This window comes from Acomys russatus, chromosome 23, assembly GCF_903995435.1.
Source record: "Acomys russatus chromosome 23, mAcoRus1.1, whole genome shotgun sequence".
Classification (NCBI taxonomy): Eukaryota; Metazoa; Chordata; class Mammalia; order Rodentia; family Muridae; genus Acomys; species Acomys russatus.
Window position 1 is genome coordinate 4005461 of NC_067159.1, and position 25242 is coordinate 4030702.

A 25242-nucleotide genomic window follows, 5' to 3' on the forward strand; every position below is an offset into this window, starting at 1 on the left:
CGAGCTACTCGTCCTGTGGTCACCAGAACAGCTGCTCACCCCAAGTATGTCTTAACCAGAGCTTTATAAGGAACTACTTCATATATAGAAATGCATTCATTTGTGGAATACAAATGTATCTGTGTACATGTGTGTTATAAATGTGACGGGACAGCAAAGGACAAAGCGACCCTGCTTGACTATGCCCCAGCTTACGCAGCTCAGTAGCAGCCCTGCTATATTCACTGTTTGATCTACGAGCTGTCACTTCCTGCTCCCCTCCCATGATTCTCTCTTCTTTTGCTGGTTCAGATACCTTAGCCAGATCCTCAGTGGTGTGGTAAGCCAGGGTCCTGTTCAAAGCGTATCACAGTATTTTAACTAGAAATTACAGGAATTTATACCATAGCCCCGTGCGTTCTGAGGGGCTGGGACTTGAGAGCACCACAAACATCAACTGCCCTTGCAGAAGCCGGTGATGACGCTTACCTCTTCTGGGAGCCTGGGCCATTGTGGATTGCTTCCAGTTCTGCCAGCAGAGAGGACACCTGGGAGAGGCCACGTAACATTGCAGTTTAAGCCATTTTCTTTTCTCTCTTCTCTCCCTGAATTACAGAAGCAATTTCCTGGGCAGCCTCTATGCTTCTGGCCTGGCTTGTCTATCACGCACCTACAGCCAGAAGGCTGTTTGGGGTTTCTTAAAGGTGAGCCCACTGCCCTCCTCCTCTCCGTGACTTCCCACTGAGGATAAAGCCCACCCCTCTAAGATGACCTGCTGGGTCCATGCTGCTCTGACCTCTGCACTGGCCATTCCTCACTATGTCCTCCTCCAAGACCATGCCAATCATACTGAACTTCTTTACTCAATAGGCCACGCCTGTTCCCTCTATTTGAGAACATCATTTTCTGTGTCAGCTTAATGTCATAGTTTTTTTTTTTTTTTCTTTATACAGTTTTTCTAAATTTTAATTCAAGTATAATCGCAGCACTTCCCCTTTGGCATTCTTCCCTTCAACCTCTCCCATGCACCCCCACTCCCACTTTTTACTTACTATTGTTATGCACATATACATAAATATATACCTAAGTATAACCTACTCACTCCATTTAGTCTGGCTTGTGTATATATGATTCTAGGCTAGCCGCTTTGAACTGGATAGCCAATTAGGGGCCTCATCCCTCAGCAGCATTCTTTGGCTGCCTGTAGTGCTTTGCTAGGGAGAGGGTCCAGTGAGACTCTCACTCCACATTAGTAGTCTATCTGGTATTGTCACTGTTCTGGTCTTGCTTAGCCATATGCTGGGGTATCATTTTGAAAGCCTCTCCAATTTAGTGTGCGCTGTGTGCCAAATGCGTATGTTACACTTGGTTTCTACTGACATGGTTCTGATCACACTACAGTCATTGCTTTAGTAACTATCCTGCCCTCTTAGGACATCAGGTGTTCCGAGGGTGAATACCTCCATGTCTGGTCCCCACCTGTACTCCAGGCTTCTAGACCACTGCTGGAAGGTTCTAGCCTGACACTCAAAGAAAGCAAAATAGCTCTACCAATTTCAAGCTGTTTCCTGCTTACATGAAGCTAACATAGTCATGGGTTCCTGTTACGCACGACATTAGCAGAGTGTTAGGCAAGGACACAGCAGCTAACCAGAGGATGAGGGAGTATACAATCTGGTCACAGGCGGGGCTTAACCTTCAGTGATTTATGGTAAACACCTAGGCTCATGTTCTAAACTGTAACTAAGGGCCAGCAAGATGCCTCAGCAGGTAAGGTGCTTGCTACCACGCCTGACAACTTGAGTTCCATGCCGGACCCTACATGGTACAAAAAGAGAAATAGCTCCTCTGATTTCCACAATTTCACTAAGGAAAGCACACAAAATAAAATGTGTTAAAACAAAACAAACAAAAAAAAACAACAACAACAAAGAAAAAACCACCATCCACAATAAATTTTAAATAAGAGGCAGCATTTCTCTTTTGGTATAGTTGCTCTTTGGCAGTGACTTCCTTTCTAGCGCACATCTTTTAGAAAACTTTGGTGAGAGTGGTGGAGAGGAGAGAAGGAAGCCGCACTTTGAGGGCGTGCAGGCTAGTGAAGCACATCCGCAGCCAACAGAGGCAGGGCTCTAGTTCCAGTGTAGCTTTGTCTTCCTATAGAAAGCCCTGTACCTTAGAGATCCTTTATGAATCAGGGCTCAGTGACTAACGAGGACAGAGGCTCTGTAGGAAAGGAGACTCAGGACGGGAGCCTCCCAGCAAATAGAAACAACTGTCACCGCACACACTGCAGCCTCCGGGGTCATGTGACTGCACACACTGCAGCCTCCGGGGTCATGTGACTGGCCTCCGGGGTCATGTGACTGCACACACTGCAGCCTCCGGGGTCATGTGACTGCACACACTGCAGCCTCCGGGGTCATGTGACTGGCCTCCGGGGTCATGTGACTGCACACACTGCAGCCTCCGGGGTCATGTCACTGCACACACTGTAGCCTCCGGGGTCATGTGACTGCACACACTGTAGCCTCCGGGGTCATGTGACTGCACACACTGCAGCCTCCGGGGTCATGTCACTGCACACACTGCAGCCTCCGGGGTCATGTGACTGCACACACTGCAGCCTCAGGGGTCATGTCTTTGTGGTTGCCTCCCAAGCTTTCCCTAAGTAAACTGCATTTGCTCAGTCCCCATTCCTAGCATGAAACTGGCAGCCCTTCCCTAGTAATCTGGGGCAGAGCTGTCCCAGAGCATTCTCCAAGTCCTCCAGGAATGACAAAGTGAGGCTTTAATCCTAGAGGGGATGCACTCTGACAGCCTAACGCTGCTCTCACATGCTCTACCCATGTGCACAAATGAGGCAGCCCACACAGGGAAGCCGGTAATTCCGTCTCTCGGTGACAAAAGAGGTGACAAAAGTACCTTGGTGCTCCTTCGTGTGTCATCAAAAAGCTCCACCTTGAAGCACGCGCCATTAAGGCTAACAGTGTGTGACGGCTCTGAGACATCGATTTTGGACAAAGTCAGAGCGCTGAGCTGTTCTTCCAGGGACAGGACGAGGCCTTCGCTCTCCAGTTCTGTCGGGTCCAGAGCCTTGGAAATCATGAAAATAGTAAACAATATACAATACGGCGTAAGAAGCAAGTCCTTCTCCATCCCACAGGGGACGCCAGAGCAGCCTTCTCCTTGACAACAGACTAGAGCCTTCTCTCACCGACTTCAGAAGAGAAAGATGGCAGCAACACTGGCGAAGTCGCAGAAGCTGGGACAGGACGTGGACAGTGCTGGGCCTCTGTGAGTCAGCTGCAGCGGAGCACTGGGGCACACTGGACCCAAACTCCCGAGCCACTTGCAAGAGAGAAGACAAGCCCCAGGAAACAGTACAGGGTTTAAGACAGGGCATCTGGGGAAGAACTGGGAACTGACTGAGGCTATTCAAACTTCTTTTCATCTGAGGTTCAATAACTTAGCTATCACATACTGAAAAAAAATTTGGGGGGTGGTATGTGTGCCAAGGTATGCATGTGGGGATCAGAAGACAGTCTACAGAACTCAGTTCCGCCCTCCTTCCACTATGTGGGGCCCCGGGACGGAATTCAGGTCATCAGCTTGGCGCCAAGCACCTTCCCCAGCTGAGGCGTATCAGCAGCCCTGCAGCATTCTTTTATGAAGTCAAATGAAATACTGGGTTTTTCTGCTAGCTTGCTTATGTTTTATAATGCAGATTTAGAAAGCAAAAACAAGTCCTTATGGTCTCCGATCAGTGTATCTCTCTGGCTGAACAAGTTTTAAGAAATGTAGTCTCCCTAATATCTGGAGCCCATAACCTGTTTTGTTATTTTAGTGGCTAGAACTCCCACTTTCAGTGGCTACTTTACTTGAGTGTCCCTTGGCTTACCTCTACTGAATGGGTTATCGGGGCTTTTGCCAGGCTGGCTGCCTCTACCTTCTTGTCTCCTTAGATAGGACTGGAGAGCTGACCTGTCTCAGATCAAAGAAGGAAATATACATGTCACGGCCACTAAGGCCAGACTGCTTACTAACACAGAGTGGGGCCTGGGCACGATATGGAATACACTGGCTAAGTGATGCTAACATGACAATAGACACAAGTCACAGGCACAGCAATAATCAATTATTATTATTTACAAAACAAAAACGTAAGAGAATGCATAGTAAATATAAAGCATAAGAAGACAAAAACCACAATCTTCTTGAAAATAGAAGTGCCATGTGGAAAGGAGCTAAAATTCTGAGGATGACAAGCGCTCTAGACAGCATGCAAAGAACAAACAACATGAAACAAAGCTGTTTTCATTAAGCTCTGGTGAGATGCCAGGTGGTAGGTCAAAGGTCAAAGAGAGTAATTATCCAATACAGCCTCCAGAATATCAGATAGACTCGATACTCTCCGATTTCTAGTGTAAAGATGCCAATTAAAAATGGGGTCAAAATTCTGCATCCAATGTATATGAGAAACAGAGATAAAAAGGGAGGGAGGGAGGGAAAAAGGAATTAAGAAGAAATATAGTTTGGGAGTTTTCTAGAAAATAAAGATATAATTTGTAGTGTCATATTTGAAACTTAAGGCAATCTAAGCCTAGACTCACCCCCAAGCCAAGAAAGGACAAGACAAAGCATAAGAGAAGTTGCTTCTTCATGGCACACACCTTGACCTTGCAAGAAAGACGTCATAAACAGCCCGTTCGTCTTCCGAAAGTTTCAAATGGTGTAGCTGAAATCTACGCAGGGGCAGTGGCACCTGGAAGATGAGAAAAGGCGTCTGGGGTGAAGCTCTATCTGTGAACCATTGAATGCTTCCAAGCAACCCCCAGCACACTGGCTCTCTGCACCAGCCTCTGGACGGCAGCCCTGCGCCCCCCTTCACCCCTCACCCCTGCAAAGGGCTACACTGACATAGCACCAGGGACTGCTTTAAGGAGGCTCCTCAAACGGAAAGGAAAGCTCCTGCCACTGAGAGGCTGGTCCACCTGAGGTCCCAGCACCTTCCCTCCCTGGCCTCCAGGACATAGATAGAAGTCTGGTTACCAAAGGTTTACCAGTGGAATCCAGTTGGTCTTTTGTTCTCCGCAGCAAAAGGCTCTGGGTTAAAATGCTTAACCGCTCTCCTCCTTTCACTGAGCCATTGTCAACTTGACTCTTCCAAAGACTGAACTCATCAAATGGGGAACAGCGGAGAAACCTTTTTCAGGGCCAGGAAAAACATGCATCAGGAAAGGAGAGCCAGGAGAGGATGGGGTAAGTGTTCAAAGACCCAAGATGAAAACAAATCAGAGCCTCTAGCCCCCTCATCCTATCCCCTACCCCATCTGAAAATGAATTCCATAGCAATGTCTGCCAGACAGGCCAAAAGGACCCAAGTAAGGAAAACCACATTGTGGAGTTGTGCGTTTGACATGAACATTAAACAGTCACAACAGGACATACAACGGACAGCTAGAATTAAAGTTAGCAAAGAAAGCTCAAAGCCTTTTATGGGCTCACTTGGAAAAAAATTAGCATTTTAAAAATCAGCATTCTTTATGTTTGCCTCAAATAAATTGCAATCCTGCCCCAGTCCATATATTTAGAACAAAGCTGCCTAAAGCAGCCCCTGGACTAAGGAATGGTGGCCTTGGTTTCCTTTAACTAACGCTGCTCTAGAGTTTTGTATAAACACGAAATACTGGCATCAGCCTGTGAAGTGACGATATTGTCTCATGAAAGCTTTGCCTTTAAAGCTGGCCACCTGCCACACAAGATAACCTGGACACACCACAGCGTCATCACAAGACATGAAATTATGATGACAGGCTGGGGCAGGAGGTCACTCACTTTATCAGTGAATACATATCCAACAGGTTGTTCTGAATAGGGGTTCCAGTGACAGCCCACCGGCACTGCGCTTGCAGCTTACACACAGCAATGGATGACTGTATTCGCGGATTTTTCACGCTATGAGCTTCATCCAGTATGAGACGAGCCCAGACTACTTTAAGCAGAGGCGCTGCGATGCCCTACAAGAAACAACGTGATAGCCAGCATCAGTGTGGGAGCATGCATGCGCCCACTCAAGGAGATGACGAGGGGACATAACCAGCACGTGCTGAGGACCCACCCTGACCCTCTGACTTGCTGAGACCCTTCCACTGAGCTAAGTTCAGAAACCAAGGTCAGAAGTTCGCTCAAATTTTTCAAATAAATGGTCACTTAAAAATCTGTCTCTGAACTTAATGTGCCCAGGGGTAAAATGCTTTGTAATCTGAGTCTTCATTTATTCTCTCAGCAGTAGTATTAACAATGCTTGGCCAGGAATACACTAGGTATAAGGTTCAAACTTCACTCAGTAAATTATTTACTAAATTACTAAAACTTACTACACATCTATTTTTAGTTCTGAGAGGCTTGGTCAAAACATAAAGGCCAGCTGACACCCTCAAGGAGCTGAGGGCATGAGGTCTCTGCAGAAGTCAATCAGGGAAGGACAGTGGAAGCCGACTGCACCATGGTTTCTTAGATTTCCTGCAGCACAGCAGAGCCCCCAGCGGAATAAATGGAGAGCTACAGCCAAGTGAGCACAGGGTGCCAGGGAGGCACTCCAGAAGCCGGGGAGGGAGTGGCACAGAGAGGCTTCCCAGGGCTGCTTAGGGAAAGTACAGTCCTCAGAGAGGACCAGAGGCTGCAGCAGTGCCACAGGGAGGGAGCAGATGAGAGGGATGAAGGACAGCGAGGGTAAGACTGGAGGACATTACGTCATGGAATTTGGGGCTTACCTCAAGAGCTGTGGAAAACCACTGAGGTTGCTCATGAACTAAAGAGATACTATATAAATCACCCAAAATACAGACCCTCTTCCCCCAAAGTCTAGCACATAGCCTGTAAGGACAGCTCACAGAGCCCCTGAATCTCCCTGGGAACAAAGAACTTAGCCTCTGGCCCATCTGCAGCCCTATCACTTGCAAGGCTCTCTTCTGGGAGGCAGAGCGAAGGCAGGCAATAACAGGTTAGTGCATACAAAATATTAAAAAACAAAAACAAAAAACAGAAGCCATGGGTACACACCACATCGTCCGAGATGAAAACAGTGAGACTGTTTTGCATTCATGTAGGATTATTACTGCCACAATTACAGTGTACATTTCTTTTGTTGTAAAAAATAGCTAAGCTCTGTGCCAAGTGCTAATTTACCACAGGGGAGTTTGCCCAGGATGAGAAAGAGCAGTGGGAAGGACTCATTTCCAGAGGTGGAGTATCTGGAACGTTCTTCTCCTTGCAGGAAGACAGCTTTGCTACCTCTCCCATTAGACCATGTCCCGGGCATCCCTAGGCCTCACCTCCACATTGAGGTGTGCTCCCGGGACCTCTCCCTCCTGCTTCGCTGTGGGAATCTCCTTGGCCAGAAGGCTGTAAGTAGTAATCACGATGTCATACGTAGACAGTCTGCATGGGTACAACAAAGCAAGCAGTGAGCAATTCCTCCCAGAAACTGCCAGAGGCTTTACACAAAGGCCGAGGGAGCTGGGGGAAGAGCAGCTCAGTGGCAGGGTGTTTGCCTGGGCTGCTCAAGGCTGTGAGTTCAACTCCCGGTACTGCAAGAAACAAAATGTGTGGAGGGAAGGAAAGATAGCAGAATTGACTAATTATAGGCCAGGCGTGGAGGTGCACGCTTTTAATCCCAGCACTCGGGAAGCAGAGGCAGGCGGATCTCTGTGAGTTCAAGGCCAGCCTAGTCTACAAAGGGAGTCCAGGACAGCCAAGGCTACACAGAGAAACCCTGTCTCGAAACTCGAAACACCAAAAAAAAAAAAAAAAAAAAAAAAAGAATTGACTAATTATGTCCTTGGTACACGCATGTGCTCTCTGTGTTGTCCCCCTTGCAGCCCTGCCCACCACTTGTGTGTATAAAATATGTGAGGTGGATTTTTCTACCAGACTTCCCTATATCTTACAAATGTGGTCATTTTTACTATAGTCCTGTTCACTGTAGCCAGCCATCCAGCGAGTCAGAAAGAAAAATCTCTGGCTATAGTCAGATTAGGATTGCCACACCCTGATCATAACAGGGACTCGAAACTGATATGTAATGATTGGAAGTGGGTGATGCTCCAGTCCCCAAGAAAAAAAGAACCCTTCAAAGCACTGTCAGTCCATGCCAATGGGACCTTCCTACCACACTTTACAATAGATTTGTGAAAATACATTAACTTAGTTTTGGGCAGAAAAATATATGTAGTAAGCTTTCAGCTCACCTTTCCTACATTATTTGCACACAAAGGTGCACGGGTCTTATTGAATAGATTTAATTTGGTGTCCCTAAGAGACAACAGTACACTATTTTGGTAAAACGATACACCTAATTCCAAGTGGCAGTAGCATCTATGAATCCTCAGCATTAATATAAGTGACTGGTGCCCTCTGAGTGCCAAGCCCGTTATGTTCAAGTGAGCTCCAGCTGTTCCTAAGTAAGGATGCAGAGCAAAGGCTACTGCACGGACTCTGAGGGCAGACGTGCGGTGTGCTGTCAGACAAGGGTCTGGCTTGAAAAATGGCTCAGGGGTTAAGAGCACTTGCTGCTCTTGCTGAAGACCAGGATTTGGTATCCAGCACATTGCATGGCTCACAACTACTTATAACTCCAGTTCCAGGGAACCTGATGCCCTCTCCTGGCTTCTGCAGGCACCCGCATGCTCATACACATTAAATGAATAAATCTTTTAAAAATTAAATAAACCTTTAGAAACTAAAAAAAAAAAAAATACATATTAAAAATAAAAAGTCACCAATGTGACTGACTCCTGGAGACACCCACAGTGTTCTGTGGGTACAAAATACTTAGTAGCAAAGGTTGGAGAGAGATTACTTGCAAGCGGGAACAGCGTCCTTGGTTAAACAGCAAGTTATTTGCCCCAGATCCTCTCATGCCTGAGTTCTAGACTCAGGCTTTCAGTGACATGTCCTCATTTCCCATCGTTTACCAGGGAATGCAATGGCTATCTGGCAGGCAACTCAGGCATTGCAAGCCCCTCATACTGCAGCCTTGGCTAGGGAGAGTGGCCGGCGCATGGCAAAGAAAAGCACTAATGCTTGAGATGGACCTGAGTGCAAGCTGTCTGATAATGACATTGAAAGTCCGCCTCAGTCTGCACAGACAGAGAGAGGAAGTGGGCAAGCACACACAGGCACAGGGCTCCTTAGGTGGGCTGCACACCTGCCCAAGCACTTCCCGCTTACACTTTTGCGTGCTGACTCCGGTTTGGCCCGTGGTAGAGATAGATTCTGAGTTTGTTGCTGTTCACACGTTTCTCTATCTCGTTCTTCCAGTGATGGATCAGGGAAGCGGGGCAGACAATCAGTGTTCCGTTGGAAGTGAAGACAGAGGAGTCTTGAGGGAGAAATCAATACCTAGTTACACTCACTGAACAGCCTTGAGCGTTAACTTTCTCTTGACTGACTTTATTCCTTCAGTCAATATGTTTAACTACTGCTTTATTTCTATACAAAGCAAACAGAACAGGAAATGGAAGAGCCGGTCTTTTAAAGCAAGTTCGTATTTTAGAATGAGTCTAAAGACAGGGAGGAAAGTGGGCCGTGTGTGATCTAGTCAAAAAAGCAATGCTCTTTCACAGTGGCCAGAGTGGAAGCAGGCCCTTTCCTAAGGCCCTCTGAGATGACTCACACAAAGAATTATTATTTTGTTTTTCTTTTTCTCTATGAAAACCATAACTTAATGTTCTTCCACATTAAAATATAAGTACAAATTACTATGTGTTAAATAGAGCCCATATGTAAGGAGAAAAAGCCCCTTCCAAGATAAGCAAATGTGCTTTGTAACAATCTAGTGACATAGTACTCAGTACCAATGCTGCTGCTCCCCCAATCTCTGTGTCTGTGTGCGCGCGCGCGCAATACGCACGCATGCACACGCATGCTGCTCCATACAAGGTTGAGGGGCCCAGCTGCAACAGTGCTTGCCACGGCCCTGAGAGAGAGAGCCACATGCTTCTACCCACATCTGTGCTCCCGTTCAGTCATTACATGGTATTTATGGATAACATAGAGCATCATAAACTATGCATGAAGCTATATTTTTGAAACAAGTTAAGAAACAAATTGAATTTGCACCTTTTAAAAAGTATATTAATTTGGATCTACCCATGAGTTTATTCCCAACAGCAATAGAAACCCCTATTAACTGTTCTTGAGCCTTATGTGCCTCCAGAGAACTTTTTTGAACCCCAGATCAAGCTAAGTTTAAATAAAAGGAAAGGAGTTCTTTATAACTGGCATACTCGGCATGGGAAACAGCACAGCCAAGTAGCCAATACTGGTTTTCTAACAGATGAATTAGATGTCACCAAAGATTTCTTTTTGCAGCTTGAAAACCTCCCTGGCTCAAACAGTAGCACTGGCAGAAGGCGTTTATATCTACCATCCTTGGTAAGGCACGTCACGGGCACACTTCTGTCCTTTTCCTTGCTTCTCTGCTGGTTCTTCTTGGTTAGGATGAGCGCGATCATCGTCAGAGTTTTTCCTAAGCCCATATCATCCGCTGGAAGTAAGACACAAAGAATCAGCACGGCTTTAAGAGAAGACTCCTCCAGTAGGGACTGACCCGGTCCCCCCATCTGCTCCCCACTCCAGTGAGGGATGTTTTTGGAAAGATGCCCTCTTGCTATTTGCATCGAGATGGAGGTCAGACACTTACCACACAATAGTTAGACCTTCCTCTTACCAAGGCTTCCCTGTTACCATGGCATTTATCTGACAGCAGATCAGCCGACTCCCAGTTTCATGATGGTGCCTGGTCTGTTATTCCCAAAAGCAAGCATGTCTAACTAACACATCCCATCACCTGCTCTGCCGAGGCTGCCATGGTCCCAGCAATTCATGCACTCCCTTTATCCACCAAAGGCCATAACTGAACACTTCACTGTACACATTTGTGTGTCTGCGCATGTGTGCATGCCTGCCTGTCTGTGCACATGCACACAAGCATCACACGCCAAGGCACATGTGTGCAGTCAGTTCTCTCCTTCCACCTTTTATGTGAATTCCAAAGATCAAACTCCAGTCACCAGGCCTTTACAAGTGTGTGCTTGCTGAGCCAACTCACTAGCCCTGACACTTCTTGCGCTGCACAGGGTCCTGTCTCTGTGCTAGTTTATTTAACTCACTCTTCACGCCATTTGCAAAACTTGGGATCACTTCATTGGGCTGCGATATTCACTCAGAATAAGCACTGTGACCCAGCAGAAGTAAAGTGTGAGCGCACAGGCTAGAACTCACGCTTTGCTTCTGCACAGTGCAGGGGTCAACAGGGCAGCCTGTGCACCAGCTGCTCAGAGCCCTTCTCCCAATGTCAGGCCTTGGCTACCCTTTGGAACTAACTTGTAAGGGGGGCTCTCACATTTCAGAACCGCCCATATCATTTGTATAAACAATGTGGTTCTATGCCAAATACCACCTTTCCTTCTGCAGGACGAATCTTGTATCTACCAGGATGAAAATGCCTACATTACACGCTCCTAGAAAGCTCCCTGGGCACTGAGTTTCCAAAATGCTTCTCTGATTGGAAACAACCTCCTACTTCCTACTAGGATGGTAAATGTGACCCATGTGACTTCATACCAGAAGACACCAAAAGACGCTCCTAGGATTTTGATCTGTGAAAGTCATGGCCATGAGACAGACTGAATGTTTTGGGTCCTACTATAAACCTCTGAACCTGGGCAGATGGAGCTGACAACAGGTGGCCTTAGCATCTTTGAACCATCAGAGCAAAGTCATGATCAGTTTGTAACTGTGGCTGTGGCCTGTATGCCGTGAAGGCTGGCTCCTAGTCTCATGTCCCACAGCTTCTACAGCGTGGAGACCAGCATGGAACAAACCCTGCTTAGTCAGAGGCAGTTACTAATGTTGGCTGCCAACACCTCCTTTGGCACACTCTTGTTTTTAACCAAGTCCTCAACATTTCTACACTTTAGTTTTCCATCTGAAAAAAACAGATGCACCGTCCTCATAGGAAGCATGACACCAGGTTAACACAGCGCCTCCCTCAGCATCTTGTACCTGGTGGCTCTTCTCACAATACCAAACTTACCCAAAATCCCTCCTTGAGGCTTCTGACTTTCCCGCCACAGTAACCAGGCTAACGCCTGTTTTTGGTGCAGTAGTAAAGGGACCTGACAAAAATAAGTCAGATGTCAGAATGAATTCCCAGTGAGCGGCTATGCCGGACCCTGCCTCACCATACTCCTCCTCTGGACCAGTGAGCCCTTCACACTCTAGTGGCTGCTGTGAGCAGCTGGCCTCGCCTGTCTGCCATGTTGAGGCCTCCGCTGTGGCTCCCGTGGCATCTCTATGAGGACACTCCCGTCTGCCTCCACCCCACTAAAAGTTCTCACCCGTCTTCTCAATTAGAAGTCAGACTTACTGCTTGCACACACACTTCTGATGGTCCCTTGACCTTTACTAGCCTTTCTGTCCTTTTCCATCATCCTTATATTTGACTTTCCTCTCTCCCCAGCAGCCCACTCTGGATTGCTAGTCACAAGTACCGGAAGCCTTTAATTAGTGACTTCCTCCCAGGTCTGCTGTGTTCTAGCTTACCTTGTGCTTTGGGAAAGGATAAACTTCCACAACATTCATAGCACTTCATGAAGCCACCGCAACTACACAGGGCATCTAGTTCATGAAACCTAAGTTCATTTGCCAATGCCAGGCTCCAATGCAAGGGACTCTCCCCACTCCTGCTCCTCCCAGCTCAGGAAGTGATGACACCCACTCATCGCTCATTAACCCCAACCACTGTCTCTACCCCAATATCATCTGTCGTTGTCTTGTGTTATTTTTATCTCTCTGCTCTCTGAAGATCTGGGGGTTTTTTGTGTGTGTGTGTGTGTGTGTTTTTTTTTTTAAGGTATAAAAGTACTTACTGAGCCAGATGATGCTTTCCTTATTTTGAGCTCCCTATGTACTTTATATGTATGGCCTATGACACACTGCAATATGTTCCCACCCCCACCCCTATTGCTTTATTGTTTTTTTAAGACAGGGTTTCTCTGTGTAGCCCTGGCTGTCCTAGAACTCACTCTATAGACCAAACTGGCCTCAGACTCAGAGATCCACCTTCCTCTGCCTCCTGAGTGCTGGGACTAAAGTCGTGCACCACCATCTCCCAGCAGCACAGTGCTCTTTATCTCTGCTTTATGGTCACATCTGTTTTATATATCTCCATCCCCAATCGTTCATTACAAATAGCAATTGGTTTGCATCCTATAGCATCTACCAACCCAATGCATGGCTCCTTTGGTGCTATAGAAATGTATAACCTTATGGCTTAAGAAACAAAGTGTGTTACTATTTTCACTGTTCAATAAAAAAAAAAAAAGAAGCACTACAGAAGAAGCCACAAGGCACCTGTGTGCAGGGGTTCCCATGGTGCTCTCTCCAGGGTCCCGGATACTCTAATTGTTACTCTTCCTGGCTCACCTTCAAGCCGGCTGGGTCTTCTGCCACTGCTGTTTCACCAGGACAAGACGCCAGTGACCGATGCAGCTCATCGATAGCTTCACTCGTGACTTTCCACACATTAAAAAGGCGATGTTGGTTTGGATGGCCTGAGAACAGACAAGCGTTACCCAAAGATGTCACAGATGCCGTGTCTGAGGGCTGGATGTGGTACAGTTGGTATAGTGCTTGCCTCACAGATTTGGGCCTGACTCCCAACATCATACAAATTAGAATACATGAGGCCCTGTCTCTCAAACAAAACCCAGCAAGTATTGTAGTCTGGTTAGAGCCTTAAAAATGTAATTAGTAGCCAAATGATGGCTCTGATTTGAGTAAAACCTCCTACCACAAAGCTTTACTGGACTCATAAGCTTTTCTACTGCCATTCTGTTTGCTTAACCACAGCTGTAATCTAGAACAAACCAATGTATAATTTTCTGGAGCTGAAGAGCAAACTCGAAGCCTTGAGCATGACACGCAAGCACTAGCACTAAGCTACATCTCCAGCTAGGCCCTCAGTATTTTGGATCATTTATTTTTCAGTTCTGAAAAGGAGTGGACAAAAAAGGTCATGCTGTGCAGTCATTCTGGAAGCAAAGGTCTCCGAATTCAAAGAAAAGCCATGGATGAAGTCACCTGTGAGGACAGGGTGCTGCCCCCTGAGGTGCAGGCCACCAGCTGACTACGTATCACACTGTACTGCTGGCCCGCTCACCCCCATACCCATGAGCTACCCAAACTGTTCGCAGTTCTAGAGGAAAAGCCTCCCGAGTACGAGGTTTCTAGACAACAGAAAGCTTTAAGTTTTAAAATGCCTTAAAACTGTCTTAATAGAATTTTCCCCAAGACTTACCGCAGGCTCTTTTACCTCAATAACCTGCTATAAGTTAATGTTTCTCTAGGTGACGTCATCACTATTAAGTAATGGAATAATGCTGTAGCATAGGCAATGGTCCCGAAGGACTTCCCGAGCAGCCAGGACTGCCGCGCTGTGTAACCGAGTGTTTTCTCAGTGCTCTTTTCGAGTGGCCTACATTTAAATACCAACCCATCTATTAGACACTCCCTGGCAAGGCTGCCCTTCAACTCTGTATATCTCTAGCAGTGCTCACTAGGAGAGAACTGCCATCGCTTTCCTAACTTCTGCCAGCTCACTTCAACTCCAGTCTCCGAACTGTAAACCAAGTCATCAGATAGCACACCTAAGACTCTATCTGGGAGCTGGGTGTATGTGCACACCTTTAGTCCTAGCACTTGGGAGACAGGGACAAGTGGGCCTCTATGAGTTGAAGCCAAAGTGGTCTATGTAGCAAGTTCCAGGCCAGGCAGGGATACATAGTGAGACCCTGTTTCAAACAAAACAAAACAAAACAAAAACAACACAAAATCCCAAAACCCTAAAAAACAAAAAACCAAGTCTCTTCTTGGGATCTGCAGTTTCCCAACTTGGAATGTGCACCTTTCAATTCAGGAATGAATGGCTTCCCCTTCGAGTGGGAGCACAGGCCTGTCGCAGCGGGGCTGAGTCCTCGAATCTTACCTCCTGAGCACCGGCCGGCTCCCTCAGAAGTTCCCTGGCAGCCTGCCTTTAGTCCTAGAGAGCCTGCAAGCTGGGTCTCCTGCCTGGGAAGGGGCTTGGGAGGCACAGAGTACGCAGGGTCAGCAGCAGTTTGGGCGATGTTACTCTGCTCTGGTTCCCGAGGGCTGCAGTCTCCCCTAGTTCCTGCTCAACACACAAGGGATGAGCAGATTAAAGTGAGAGAAACAAGTAAAGGCAGAACAAGCAAACGTGGCCAGGCGAGGCTTCAACTGCGCTCAGACCTTGAGAAGCTGAACTGTTTTTATAAATAACACTAGATATCATTAGATAAAAGCTCAGAAGCCAACAATAAAACGGAAAAAAATGAACACAACTTTATCACATCAAGTTCATAAAGACCGAGTTCTGGGTCAAACCCCATCTTACCGGGCTCTGGGGAGAGCGCCAGAGCACTGAGTGCATCCTCCAGCGCCTGGATCTGCTTAAGCAGCTTCTCGCCCTTGTCCGGGAGAGCCTGGATGTTCACTGCAGCTAGTGTGCCCTAAAAAACACACATCCTAGCAAATGAAACTGGCCTGTTAAGTTATTAAAGGACTTCAGATTTTTCAATTTTGGCCTTGCATGTCAAAATTCTGAACCTATCTTTTAATTATGAATGTAAAAAACCAGGATTAAAAAGCAGAACAAAAACCCAGCTAGCTCGCTAAGCCTCCCTAAGCATAAACATAGGAAAAGCAGGTGTTAAGCAACCACTTAGAAAGGCCTCTCAGGAATACACAACTCTGTGTCCACAGAACGCCCTGCCCTTAGTGCAGTGGTTCTCAGCCTTCCTAATGCTGTGACCCTTTAACACAGTTCCTCATGTTGTGGTGACCTCCCAACCACAAAATTATTTCATTGTTACTTTTGCAACTGTAATTTTGCTACTGTTATGAAACATAATGTAAATATCTGTTATGCTGGATACTTTATATTCAAATCCTATGAAAGGGTCATGTGACCCTCAAAGGGGTCGTGACCCACAGGTTGAGAATAGCTGCCTTAGAGATCAAGCACAAGTCAAGACTGGCCTGGGTGGTTTTTTTTTTTTTTTTTTTTTTTCCTTGTTTGAATTACATGTACGTTTGCATGCATATAAACTGCGTGTGAGTATGTGGGTGTAAGCTCCGAACCCAAGGAGGTGAGAAGAGAGTGTTGGACTGCAGGAGCTGAGGTTACAGGTGGCTCGGAGCCAGCTGACATGGGTGCTGGGGGCTGAGCTGGGGTCCTGCGAAAGCAGCCTACACTGCAGCCTCACCTTCTTCTGTCTCAGCTGTGATGTAAGGTTTGCACGCTGGGCTGCTGGGTCAGATGAGCCTCCTTTCTCGGAAACTCCTAAAACAGCGGGTATCTGTCTTTGCACACTTGGGTCAGGAGGTTGAACGTTCTCCCTCTTCTGTGAGGCCATAGTCAAGTCGAAGAGAAGTGGGGACCCTGGGCTACTGGAAACATCCTCCTCCTCCTCCTCCTCACTGTCATCGCTGCTGGAATCAGAATGGTGTACCGGTCCTACGCAGAGCCCACGGGCTACTGGTCCTTTGGGGGCAGGCCCCCAAGTCTTGGAAGGAGCCTGGAGAGGCCCCTGGGACAGCTCTTTCTGGGAGGGCTGTGCACTGGGGGCGTCTGACTCTGTTTTGCCTTGGGCTTCCCCATTCTTGAGGTGCGTCCTGCTGAGGCATCCCTCCTTCTGGGCCTTGCTTTCTGAGTTGTGACCAGGAACACTGTGAGGCAAAAGCTGGGTTTCCTTCTCTCTCAGAGGTTCTGCCTTGCTTGGGACTTCTCGGCTCTCACGTGCTGACATCTGAGGAGCCTCGGGCGTTCCATGATGCACATCTCCATGGCCTTGTTTGGAAGCCATTCCTTCAGTCCCCTTGGCTTGGGGCTGGAACTTTGTTTTCTCTTGTTCTTTCCCTTCACCTCCAGACTGTCTCTTTGTCACTAGGTCGGAGGAGGCATCCTTCTCCATCCAGCAGTTAGATTTTGGCTTCTGTTCTTTCTTTTGGTCCAAGAGCTGCTCTCTGTTTTGTCTCAGCTTCTTATCAAGTGTTTTTGCTTCCTCTTGTCCTTCGACAACCTCTTTCCAGAGCGCTGGTTTTTGATTCTTGTTAAGCACCCTGAATGGGTTTCTAGGCTGGCTGGGAGAGCGAGGAAATGTCTCCAAAGCCTTGGCAGGCTTACTGGTTACAGAGTGTTCTTTAGGGTTAGGGTCCTATGGACAATGAGAACAGTACACTGTGATGCAAAGTTAGGCCACCTTTGTAGCTAAAATGTCTTTTTGGAGAAAACGGAAACACAGTGCATGCGATCTACACCTAGTTTGCTTTTGCATCTAAAAAGAACCCAAATTTACAACAAATCCATTTCTTTCGGTGCCTTGTCCCTTCTCTGTACATGACCACTCCTTTCCAGGGCTCAAGTGAAGGCTAAGCCAAAGCACTGTGACAGTCACAAGAGCCATCACGTCCACTTCTCTATTCTTTACACGTCTTACCCGCTTCCTAGGTCTAGTCCCCGGGTACTGCACAGACTCGTTACATTGAGCTTATATGAAAATCAAGTAAATACTGATCTCTGAAAAGATCAAGATGTTAGCCTTTTCTTCCTAAGTGGGAGGATACTGACTGTGTTCACGACACTGGAAAATGTCTGCGTGACCCAGGAGGTAAATGATCCATCTTTGTCATGGCAGTGGCTCTCCCAGAGACGCGTGATGGACACCAGCGGCTCACACAGACTTGAGACTCGCTACCCTGTCTTAACACAGCACATGGAAAACAGAAGGTACCTCCTACCTGCCACGGGACACTGCCGCACCAGTGCTTCCCCTCCGCCTTCCCCTTCGCACACCGGAAGAACAGCCTAATGGAGGACAAAGTAGAAAGAATTATGCCTACAAATTGTAGTGGATGGAAACATGTTTTTGTTTCGATCCCAAGAGTGGGATATGAAACAGACTTGTATAAGGGTGTGTGGTCTTTTTCTGCTGAAAACAGTTGTGAGAGAACAGGTGATGTTTGTCCATTGGAAGAGGAACCACCTCTTGAGGGGGCGTCGTCTTTGCCAAGTGATAAACATCCTAGAACAGACTCTGAAAGGAGATATATTTATATGAGCCCAAGACAAGAGGTGGGGCTTTTTGGTCTTGGCTGTTTATCACTCCACTTCAAGATGCTCCTAGAGAGAACTGCCTCAGTGCACACTTTCAGGCTCCAGGCTCCGGCTGCTGCTCCAGGCTCCAGCGGCTGCGGTTGCAGTCACCTTCGCTGAATTGCTAGTTTGCTGTTTAACTGGTCTATTGGAATCCTGCCAACTATGCCAGTGGAATCGCTCCAAGGAACTGAGTCTAAAAAGGTTTACTAATTTTGTTCCTACTAATCTCATCTCTCCTCTCTAGGGAGGAGGGTTGGAAGAGAGGTAGAAAGATTGAAGAACTCCAAATAAAGTAGGTGTGAAAAAGGTCAAAGCCTACAACAAATGCTCTCCAAAAGCTCCGTTTTCTAATCTTTAAAAAGGGTATTTATTGATGTTGTGTACGTATGCGTTGTATGTATGGGTGCCACACTCATGCAGTGCCTAGAGGCCAGGAGATGGCACTGAATTCCCTGGAACTAGTTACAGGCCTGATCAGGGTACTAGGAACAGAATCCATGTCTTTTTTGTTTTGTTTTGTTTTTTGTTTTTTTGAGACAGGGTTTCTCTGTGTAGCCTTGGCTGTCCTGGACTCACTTTGTAGACCAGGCTGGCCTCAAACTCACAGCGATCGTCTACCTCTGCTTCCCGAGTGCTGGGATTAAAGGCGTGCGCCACCATGCCCAGCTCAGAAGTAAACAAGAACACCAAGTACTCTTAACCACCGAGCACCCAGCTGGGCTCAGGTCTTCGTGCTTGCACGGCCAACAGTTTACCTACTGAGCAACAGCCTCTGCACAGGACATTTTTTAAGGGCTGGAAAGTCAAGAACCAAAATGACACACCAACCAGAGAGTCTGCACAGGCTTGCTCTTCTTCCTCTTTATGAAGAATAAATGAAGTGGGGTGACCAGCAATGGCTGCTAAAGTCAGGAAAAGGGTAACCAGATACTGCATGTGCTAGAAGGGAGGCCTCAGTACTGTCTAAAGGAAAGGAGGTGCCAAACACAGAAGAAGTACAGCAAGCTACAAGCTGTATCACACCGCCTAGGGACTTTCTACCCCTTCACCAAGACCCAGATGAGAAGGCAAGAGAGGAGCACCCTGAAATGCTCTACCAGGAAACAGCTTGCCATCCCAATGCTCTACCAGGAAACGGCTTGCCATCCCAATGCTCTTCCAGGAAACGGCTTGCCATTCCAATGCTCTTCCAGGAAACGGCTTGCCATCCCAATGCTCTTCCAGGAAACGGCTTGCCATCCCAATGCTCTTCCAGGAAACAGCTTGCCATTCCAATGCTCTTCCAGGAAACGGCTTGCCATCCCAATGCTCTTCCAGGAAACAGCTTGCCATCCCAATGCTCTTCTAGGAAATGGCTTGCCATCCCAATGCTCTTCCAGCAGTTTTTCTCAGCCCAACAGCATTCAGCTTCAGCACCTCAAGCCAGTCTCTCACTGAGAGAAGGCCTGTGTGCTCAGTCGCTGGAGCTGGGTTTGAATCCCAGCGACACCACTTGACAGCCATGGGAACTCTCCAACAGTAAGCAGTCTATCTCCCTGTGAAACAGCCACTGAAACCAATCACAGCAGATGGGCGCGAAAGCCAAAGGAGAACTAGGCACCTTTCTAGGTAGCCATTAACTCAGAGCCTTTGCCTCCACTGGCTTCACTTTTGAATCTCCATTTTTTTTTTAATGCAAATTAAAAATCCAGTTGGTTGCCTCTTGTCACCCTCAGGGGTAGGTGTTTCCGTATGAAGGGGCAGGTGATCTTATGTGTCAGGAGAACAAGACTGATCCTAATAAAGATGTGTCTGCCCTACTCTGGCAGAAAAGTTTAAAATATATATATTTTATAAAATATTAATATATATTATGTTTAAAATATATAACTAACAAAAACAATTAAACATAATATGTACTTATTATATATAATATTTATTATGTATTTTAAAATTTTCACACAGGCTAGAAAGATGGTTCAGTGAACAAAGTGCTTCCTTGCAACTGTGAAGAACGCGCATAAACTCCAGGTGGGCTCGCCAGCCTACCCTGTAATCCCAGCACTCAAGAGACAGAGGACAAACTGTCTAACTAGCTTGCAGACCCGGTGAGCTGTGGGGTCAGGGGATTCTGTCTCAGTAAGTAAAGTGTGATCAAGAACAGCTGGGTGTGATGGCGCATGCCTTTAATCCCAGCACTGGAGAGGCAGAGGCAGGCAGAGCTCTGTGAGTTCAAGGCCAGCCTGGAGTCCAGAACAGCCGAGGCTACACAGACTAACCCTGTCTTGAAAAACCAAAAAAAAAAAAAAAAGTGATCAAGAGAGTCACTCAGCATCAATTTCTGGCCTGTACACACACTCACACATGCACATGGCACCCACACACATCCAAACATATGCAAACATACATATACACATACCCCCAACACATGGAGGACAACATTCCATTTACACCAGCACTAAAAACATAACCAGAGGAACACATTTAGTAAAAGGAGTATGAAAGCTTTATAATGGAAGTTCTTTGAAAACACTGAGAGAAAAATGTGAAGTCATACTGCACCATGCTCACAGACTGCAAAAGTCAATATTGATGTCTGTTCTCTCCAAACTCATCTGTGTAAATTATGCGGCCTCAACAGAGTTCTCAGTAGCAATTTAAGATGTTGGATCTATATTTGATACGCAGATACAAAGATCCCACAATTGCCAGCACAATACTGAAGAGGCTGGAGGACATACTCCTTTACATAATTAGCCATGCAAGAATATGTAAATGAACCAACGGACAAAAATTAACCACCTCAGACATTGACCTAAACTCAGGGTCAATTGATAAAAACAAAAAACCAAACATTTCAATATACTTGGGTTGGGGACAGAGACTTAGAATACATAAAATCTAAAATATGACTATTACATAAAACTATCGTGTATGACCCGTGCCTTCTGGGCCAACCAGCAAACCAATTCTCTGAAGTGATCATATGCCTTCATGCCTTGGTACCCCAATGCGATGTATTTATTTAAAAGAACATCTAGTGACTGTTAAGTTTCCACTTACCTTTCAATACTCACGACAAGTAACAACTTCCCTGCCCTTAAGGGAAACTGCACCTTACCAAGTACTTAGCATGTTAGACCTTTTTCCCTTTCAGTCGCCAGACTTGAGTACTGACAAGGGAGTGGGCCGATGGTATTAGCAATCGTAATCCAGAAATTAACTACCCGCTTCTCGGGCTAGCTAGTTGTTCACCATTTAGGGCGGTGGTTCCTAACCTTCCTAATGTTGTAACCCTTTAATATAGTTCCTCATGTTGTGGTGACCCCCAACCAGAAAATTATTTTCATTGCTCCTTCATAACTGTAATTTTGCTACTGTTATGAATCATGATGTAAATATCTGATATGTGACCCTGGAAAGGATCATTTGACCCTTGCAAAGGGGTCATGACCCACAGGTTGAGATCTGCTGACCTAGGGCATGACAAGGTAGATGATGGTCAACACATGCGAACATAGCTTGTTTTTCAGGGATGACTTTTAAATAAGGATGATGATGACGACGACAATGATGACGATGATAAATATCTACCTGCGACTCTTTCGGGACTTAAGGGGAAGGGGGTGCATCTCAAAGGACACTCACCTCCATTCTTTCTTGCCCTGTGGTAGGGACAAACCCTGAAGCTCTACCACAAAGTCCTCATGCAATAAACAATGAGAAACAGGAATACTAGAAAAGAGAAAAAAAAAAATTAAGTCAGATCCAAGCTTGAATTCTTATTTTTAGTTATTTATTTGAAGACAAGGTCTCACTGTATAGCCCTGGCTGGCCTGGAGTGCACTCTTTAGGCTGGGCTGGCCTCAAATTTCCAGCAATTCTTCCACTGCCTCTTGAGACCTAGGATCACAGGTGTGTGGCACCACGCCTAGCCCCACTACAGATTGTACACCAAGGATTTACTCATGGCTTGTCCTGGGTTTGTAATCCCATACACGGTTATCCGTGTGGCTTCCAGAGGAAAGGATCCATAGTTTCTCTTTTTCCTGAAAGAAAGCATGACAGCAATTGTCTTTTTCTTCATGACTTAGGAGTCTAAAACTGACTGTTATATGGCATCTATGCTGCAATACTCCCAGGAATGACTTGTAATCTAAGGCTGGCTACAGGGCAGGCCTGCTGTGAATTCTCTCCAGGTTCTCCCTCTTTCCTTTATCAATTAACACACTATTAGCTGTCACTTACTGTCATTCACATGTGTCCCTCTAAAAATAATTTACTAATTTGCTTTTCGCTCAACATACCTTTTGTTTGTTTGTTTGTTTGTTTTCGAGTTTCTCTGTGTAGCCTTGACCAACCTGGACTCACTTTGTAGACCAGGTTGGCCTTGAACTCACAGAGATCTGCCTGCCTCTGCCTCCCGAGTGCTGGGATTAAAGGCGTGCACCACCACGCCCGGCCATCAACATACCTTACAGAAGAAATATATAGACAACACCGAGAGCGAATAGGTTTGAGTGCAGTCTGAAGCATTCTTGACTTGTAACACTGTCTTCAGCCTGCAGTCTGTGAAAGCACTGTACTGGTCTGTACTGCAGGGTACCCATGTAAGTGGCACTGTGTTTAAGAACGTTCACTCTCTTTTTAAAGGAGTTACTTATTTTTATTTTGTGTTTAGGGGTACTTTGTCTGCCCGTATGTCTGTTTGCCTTGAACATGCTGTGCCTTCAGAGCCAGAAGAGGGCGCCCTAGATCCTGGAACAGGAGTTACAGGCATTTGTGGGTGCTGGGTATCAAAGCTAGGGGCCTCTGGAGCCAGAGCTCTTAAACGTTGGCCCATCTCCACAGTCCCCAAGAAGATTTCTCTTAATGATTAACCAAACCCGATAGCACTATAAACATGAGCATGTTTGTCTCACAACATTTGAGCAGGGTGCCAAATCTCAATACATTCCAAACCTAGAAACGGTAAGCCCTGATGCAAAATGGAAGCACAAATCACACAACTTATTCCAGTACTAATATCCATTATATAGTTATGATACTGAAAAAAAAAGTTGCTCTACAAAATTCAGCTGAATAGAGAGCAGGAGGAAATGTTAAGGAACTGGGTTCGGTGGTGCATGCCTGTAATCGGGGAGGCAGAGGCAAGTGGATCTCTGTGAGTTCAAGGCCAGCCTGGTCTACAAAGTGAGTCCAGGACAGCCAAGGCTACACACAGGAACCCTGCCTGGTTAAAAAAAAAAAAAAAAAGTAAATTAAATTAAGTTTTAAAAATGAATGTTAAATGATACCACAGTTTAATTTCACTTAGAGAAATGCAGACACCTGGTGTATAAGAGTGTCACTCTAGATAGCAGTATTAGCTTTCCTCACTTTAGACAAGATGCTTGACATTTCTATGTCTCAGCCCCCGCATCTGTGGATCCTGAGTTCCGCATTGCTCTCTGATGCTTCTTTCAGTGCTACTCCCAACAGCAGTGGGTCTCAACCTTCCTAAGAGTTCCTTAATTTGTGGTGAGCGCCAACCATGCATTTATTTTCGTTGCTACTTCCTAACTGTAACTTCGCTCCTGTCATTATGAGTCATACTGTAAATACTTAGTCCGCAGGATATCTGAAATGTGATCCTTGATCCTTGTGAAAGCGATGTCCCCGTCCTCTCCCCATTTCTGGATTATCAACTTCACCACTAGATGAAGGAGAAAAGCTGGCATCTAACTACTAACGTTTTAAACCTCAAACATTAAAATAAAAGGGGCGACCTAAAATTGGTGCAAAACTAGCGACTTAATTCCCAGGGCTTGTCTACACTTATTAGAGGGAGCAGAAAGGATGTTGGGGGCAGAGCGAGGCTAGACAGGTGACTCGGAACTTGAAGCTGAGTCTAGCAGGATCCAAGTGTGAGGGAATACGCGACCCATCTGAATATGGGGGGGTCCTGTCCCAAGAGAGCTAACTAAGGTGACCAGGCTGGTCACTCCGTGGAATCGGCGCCGGGCTGGAGACTTACTCGGTGGCCAGCAGGAAGCCACAAGCGTTCGTCCGACACACGTAGAAGCTCTTTCCCTTATTCGGGCCATCGCGGACGCCGGTCTTTAAGAAGCAGACGGTCTCTAAGGAAACAAGAAGGTCAGCAACGGCCACTCCAGGCCAGCCCCACAGGCTCGAGGGAAATCGCAAGGCTTACCGTGCTGCGGACACTTAACCACTTCCATAACTCTACCAGGATGCCCTGACCTGCCGGGTTTCCGTCTTTGACCCCGCCCCCTCCCGCCCCACGCAACGCTTCCGCCAATCATATGGGAGATCCGCTTCTACCTTCAACCAATTACAGCCGCGCTCAGGCTTGGCGCGCGTCGGAATCAAACTTGAAATGAGGGGGCGTGGCCGAAGTCGAGTGAAGATGACGGTGAGGTCCGCGACCTGGGAGGAAGCAAGACTTGGAGAGGGGTGGACGAGGCTGACCCGGGGCGACTCTAGAGTAACCCCGGAGGCCTAGAGGGAGCCGGGGCTGCTAGCCTGCTCCGGAGGCCACCGCTGCGGGACGGACACGCCAAAGTTTGAGGCGGCCGAAAGGCTGAAGCGTCCTCTGGAACAGTGGGAATCTATTACAAAGACTTTCTTAGGATCCCCGACAACCTTTAAATGAGTGTAGCGTCCTCAGGGCCACCCAAGGGTGAAGCAGCCTCAGAACAGCTCCCAGGCCCCGGCTCGGCGCTCTTTGTACCTCACCGCTGCCTCCGAACGTTGGTGATATTCTAAGGGCCGCCTGGTGTGGCAGCCCCGAGCCTGAGAGAAGAACCTCCGGGAAATACCGCACCTCGCGTGCAAGCTAATTTTACTTTCTATTCTGTTTCGCATTGTCAAAAACTTTTGAGCTCATTTTGCATTTGTAGGATTGAAAATGGAGAGTGACGTTAAGAGAATATTGCGCTTGAAATTGTAACCAACGGGCCTGAGATTTGGCTCAGCAAAGAGTGCTTGGGGTTGTTCTTGCAAAGGGCATGAGTTTGGTTCCTAGCACCTACTTCCGG

At 46.8% G+C, this 25242-nt stretch overlaps 1 protein-coding gene across 1 annotated transcript in view; it reads right to left on the reverse strand.

The window, feature by feature from the left end:
• Nucleotides 1–24461, reverse strand: part of Ttf2 (transcription termination factor 2) — a 30124-nt gene extending 5663 nt beyond the window's left edge. Inside the window, exons 1-19 of the mRNA XM_051165674.1 lie at nucleotides 24396–24461; nucleotides 24219–24321; nucleotides 21851–21937; nucleotides 17866–17932; nucleotides 16332–17282; nucleotides 15461–15575; nucleotides 15035–15217; nucleotides 13474–13601; nucleotides 12083–12164; nucleotides 10412–10531; nucleotides 9214–9364; nucleotides 7317–7422; nucleotides 5818–5999; nucleotides 5032–5185; nucleotides 4653–4744; nucleotides 3881–3963; nucleotides 3197–3330; nucleotides 2905–3075; nucleotides 469–527 (exon numbers count right to left, since the gene is read on the reverse strand). Coding sequence (XP_051021631.1) covers nucleotides 469–527; nucleotides 2905–3075; nucleotides 3197–3330; nucleotides 3881–3963; nucleotides 4653–4744; nucleotides 5032–5185; nucleotides 5818–5999; nucleotides 7317–7422; nucleotides 9214–9364; nucleotides 10412–10531; nucleotides 12083–12164; nucleotides 13474–13601; nucleotides 15035–15217; nucleotides 15461–15575; nucleotides 16332–17282; nucleotides 17866–17932; nucleotides 21851–21937; nucleotides 24219–24321; nucleotides 24396–24423 — 2996 coding nt within the window. The 5' untranslated portion in view covers nucleotides 24424–24461. The remainder of the gene's footprint in view (nucleotides 1–468; nucleotides 528–2904; nucleotides 3076–3196; nucleotides 3331–3880; nucleotides 3964–4652; nucleotides 4745–5031; nucleotides 5186–5817; nucleotides 6000–7316; nucleotides 7423–9213; nucleotides 9365–10411; nucleotides 10532–12082; nucleotides 12165–13473; nucleotides 13602–15034; nucleotides 15218–15460; nucleotides 15576–16331; nucleotides 17283–17865; nucleotides 17933–21850; nucleotides 21938–24218; nucleotides 24322–24395) is intronic.
• Nucleotides 24462–25242: the final 781 nt, after the last annotated feature.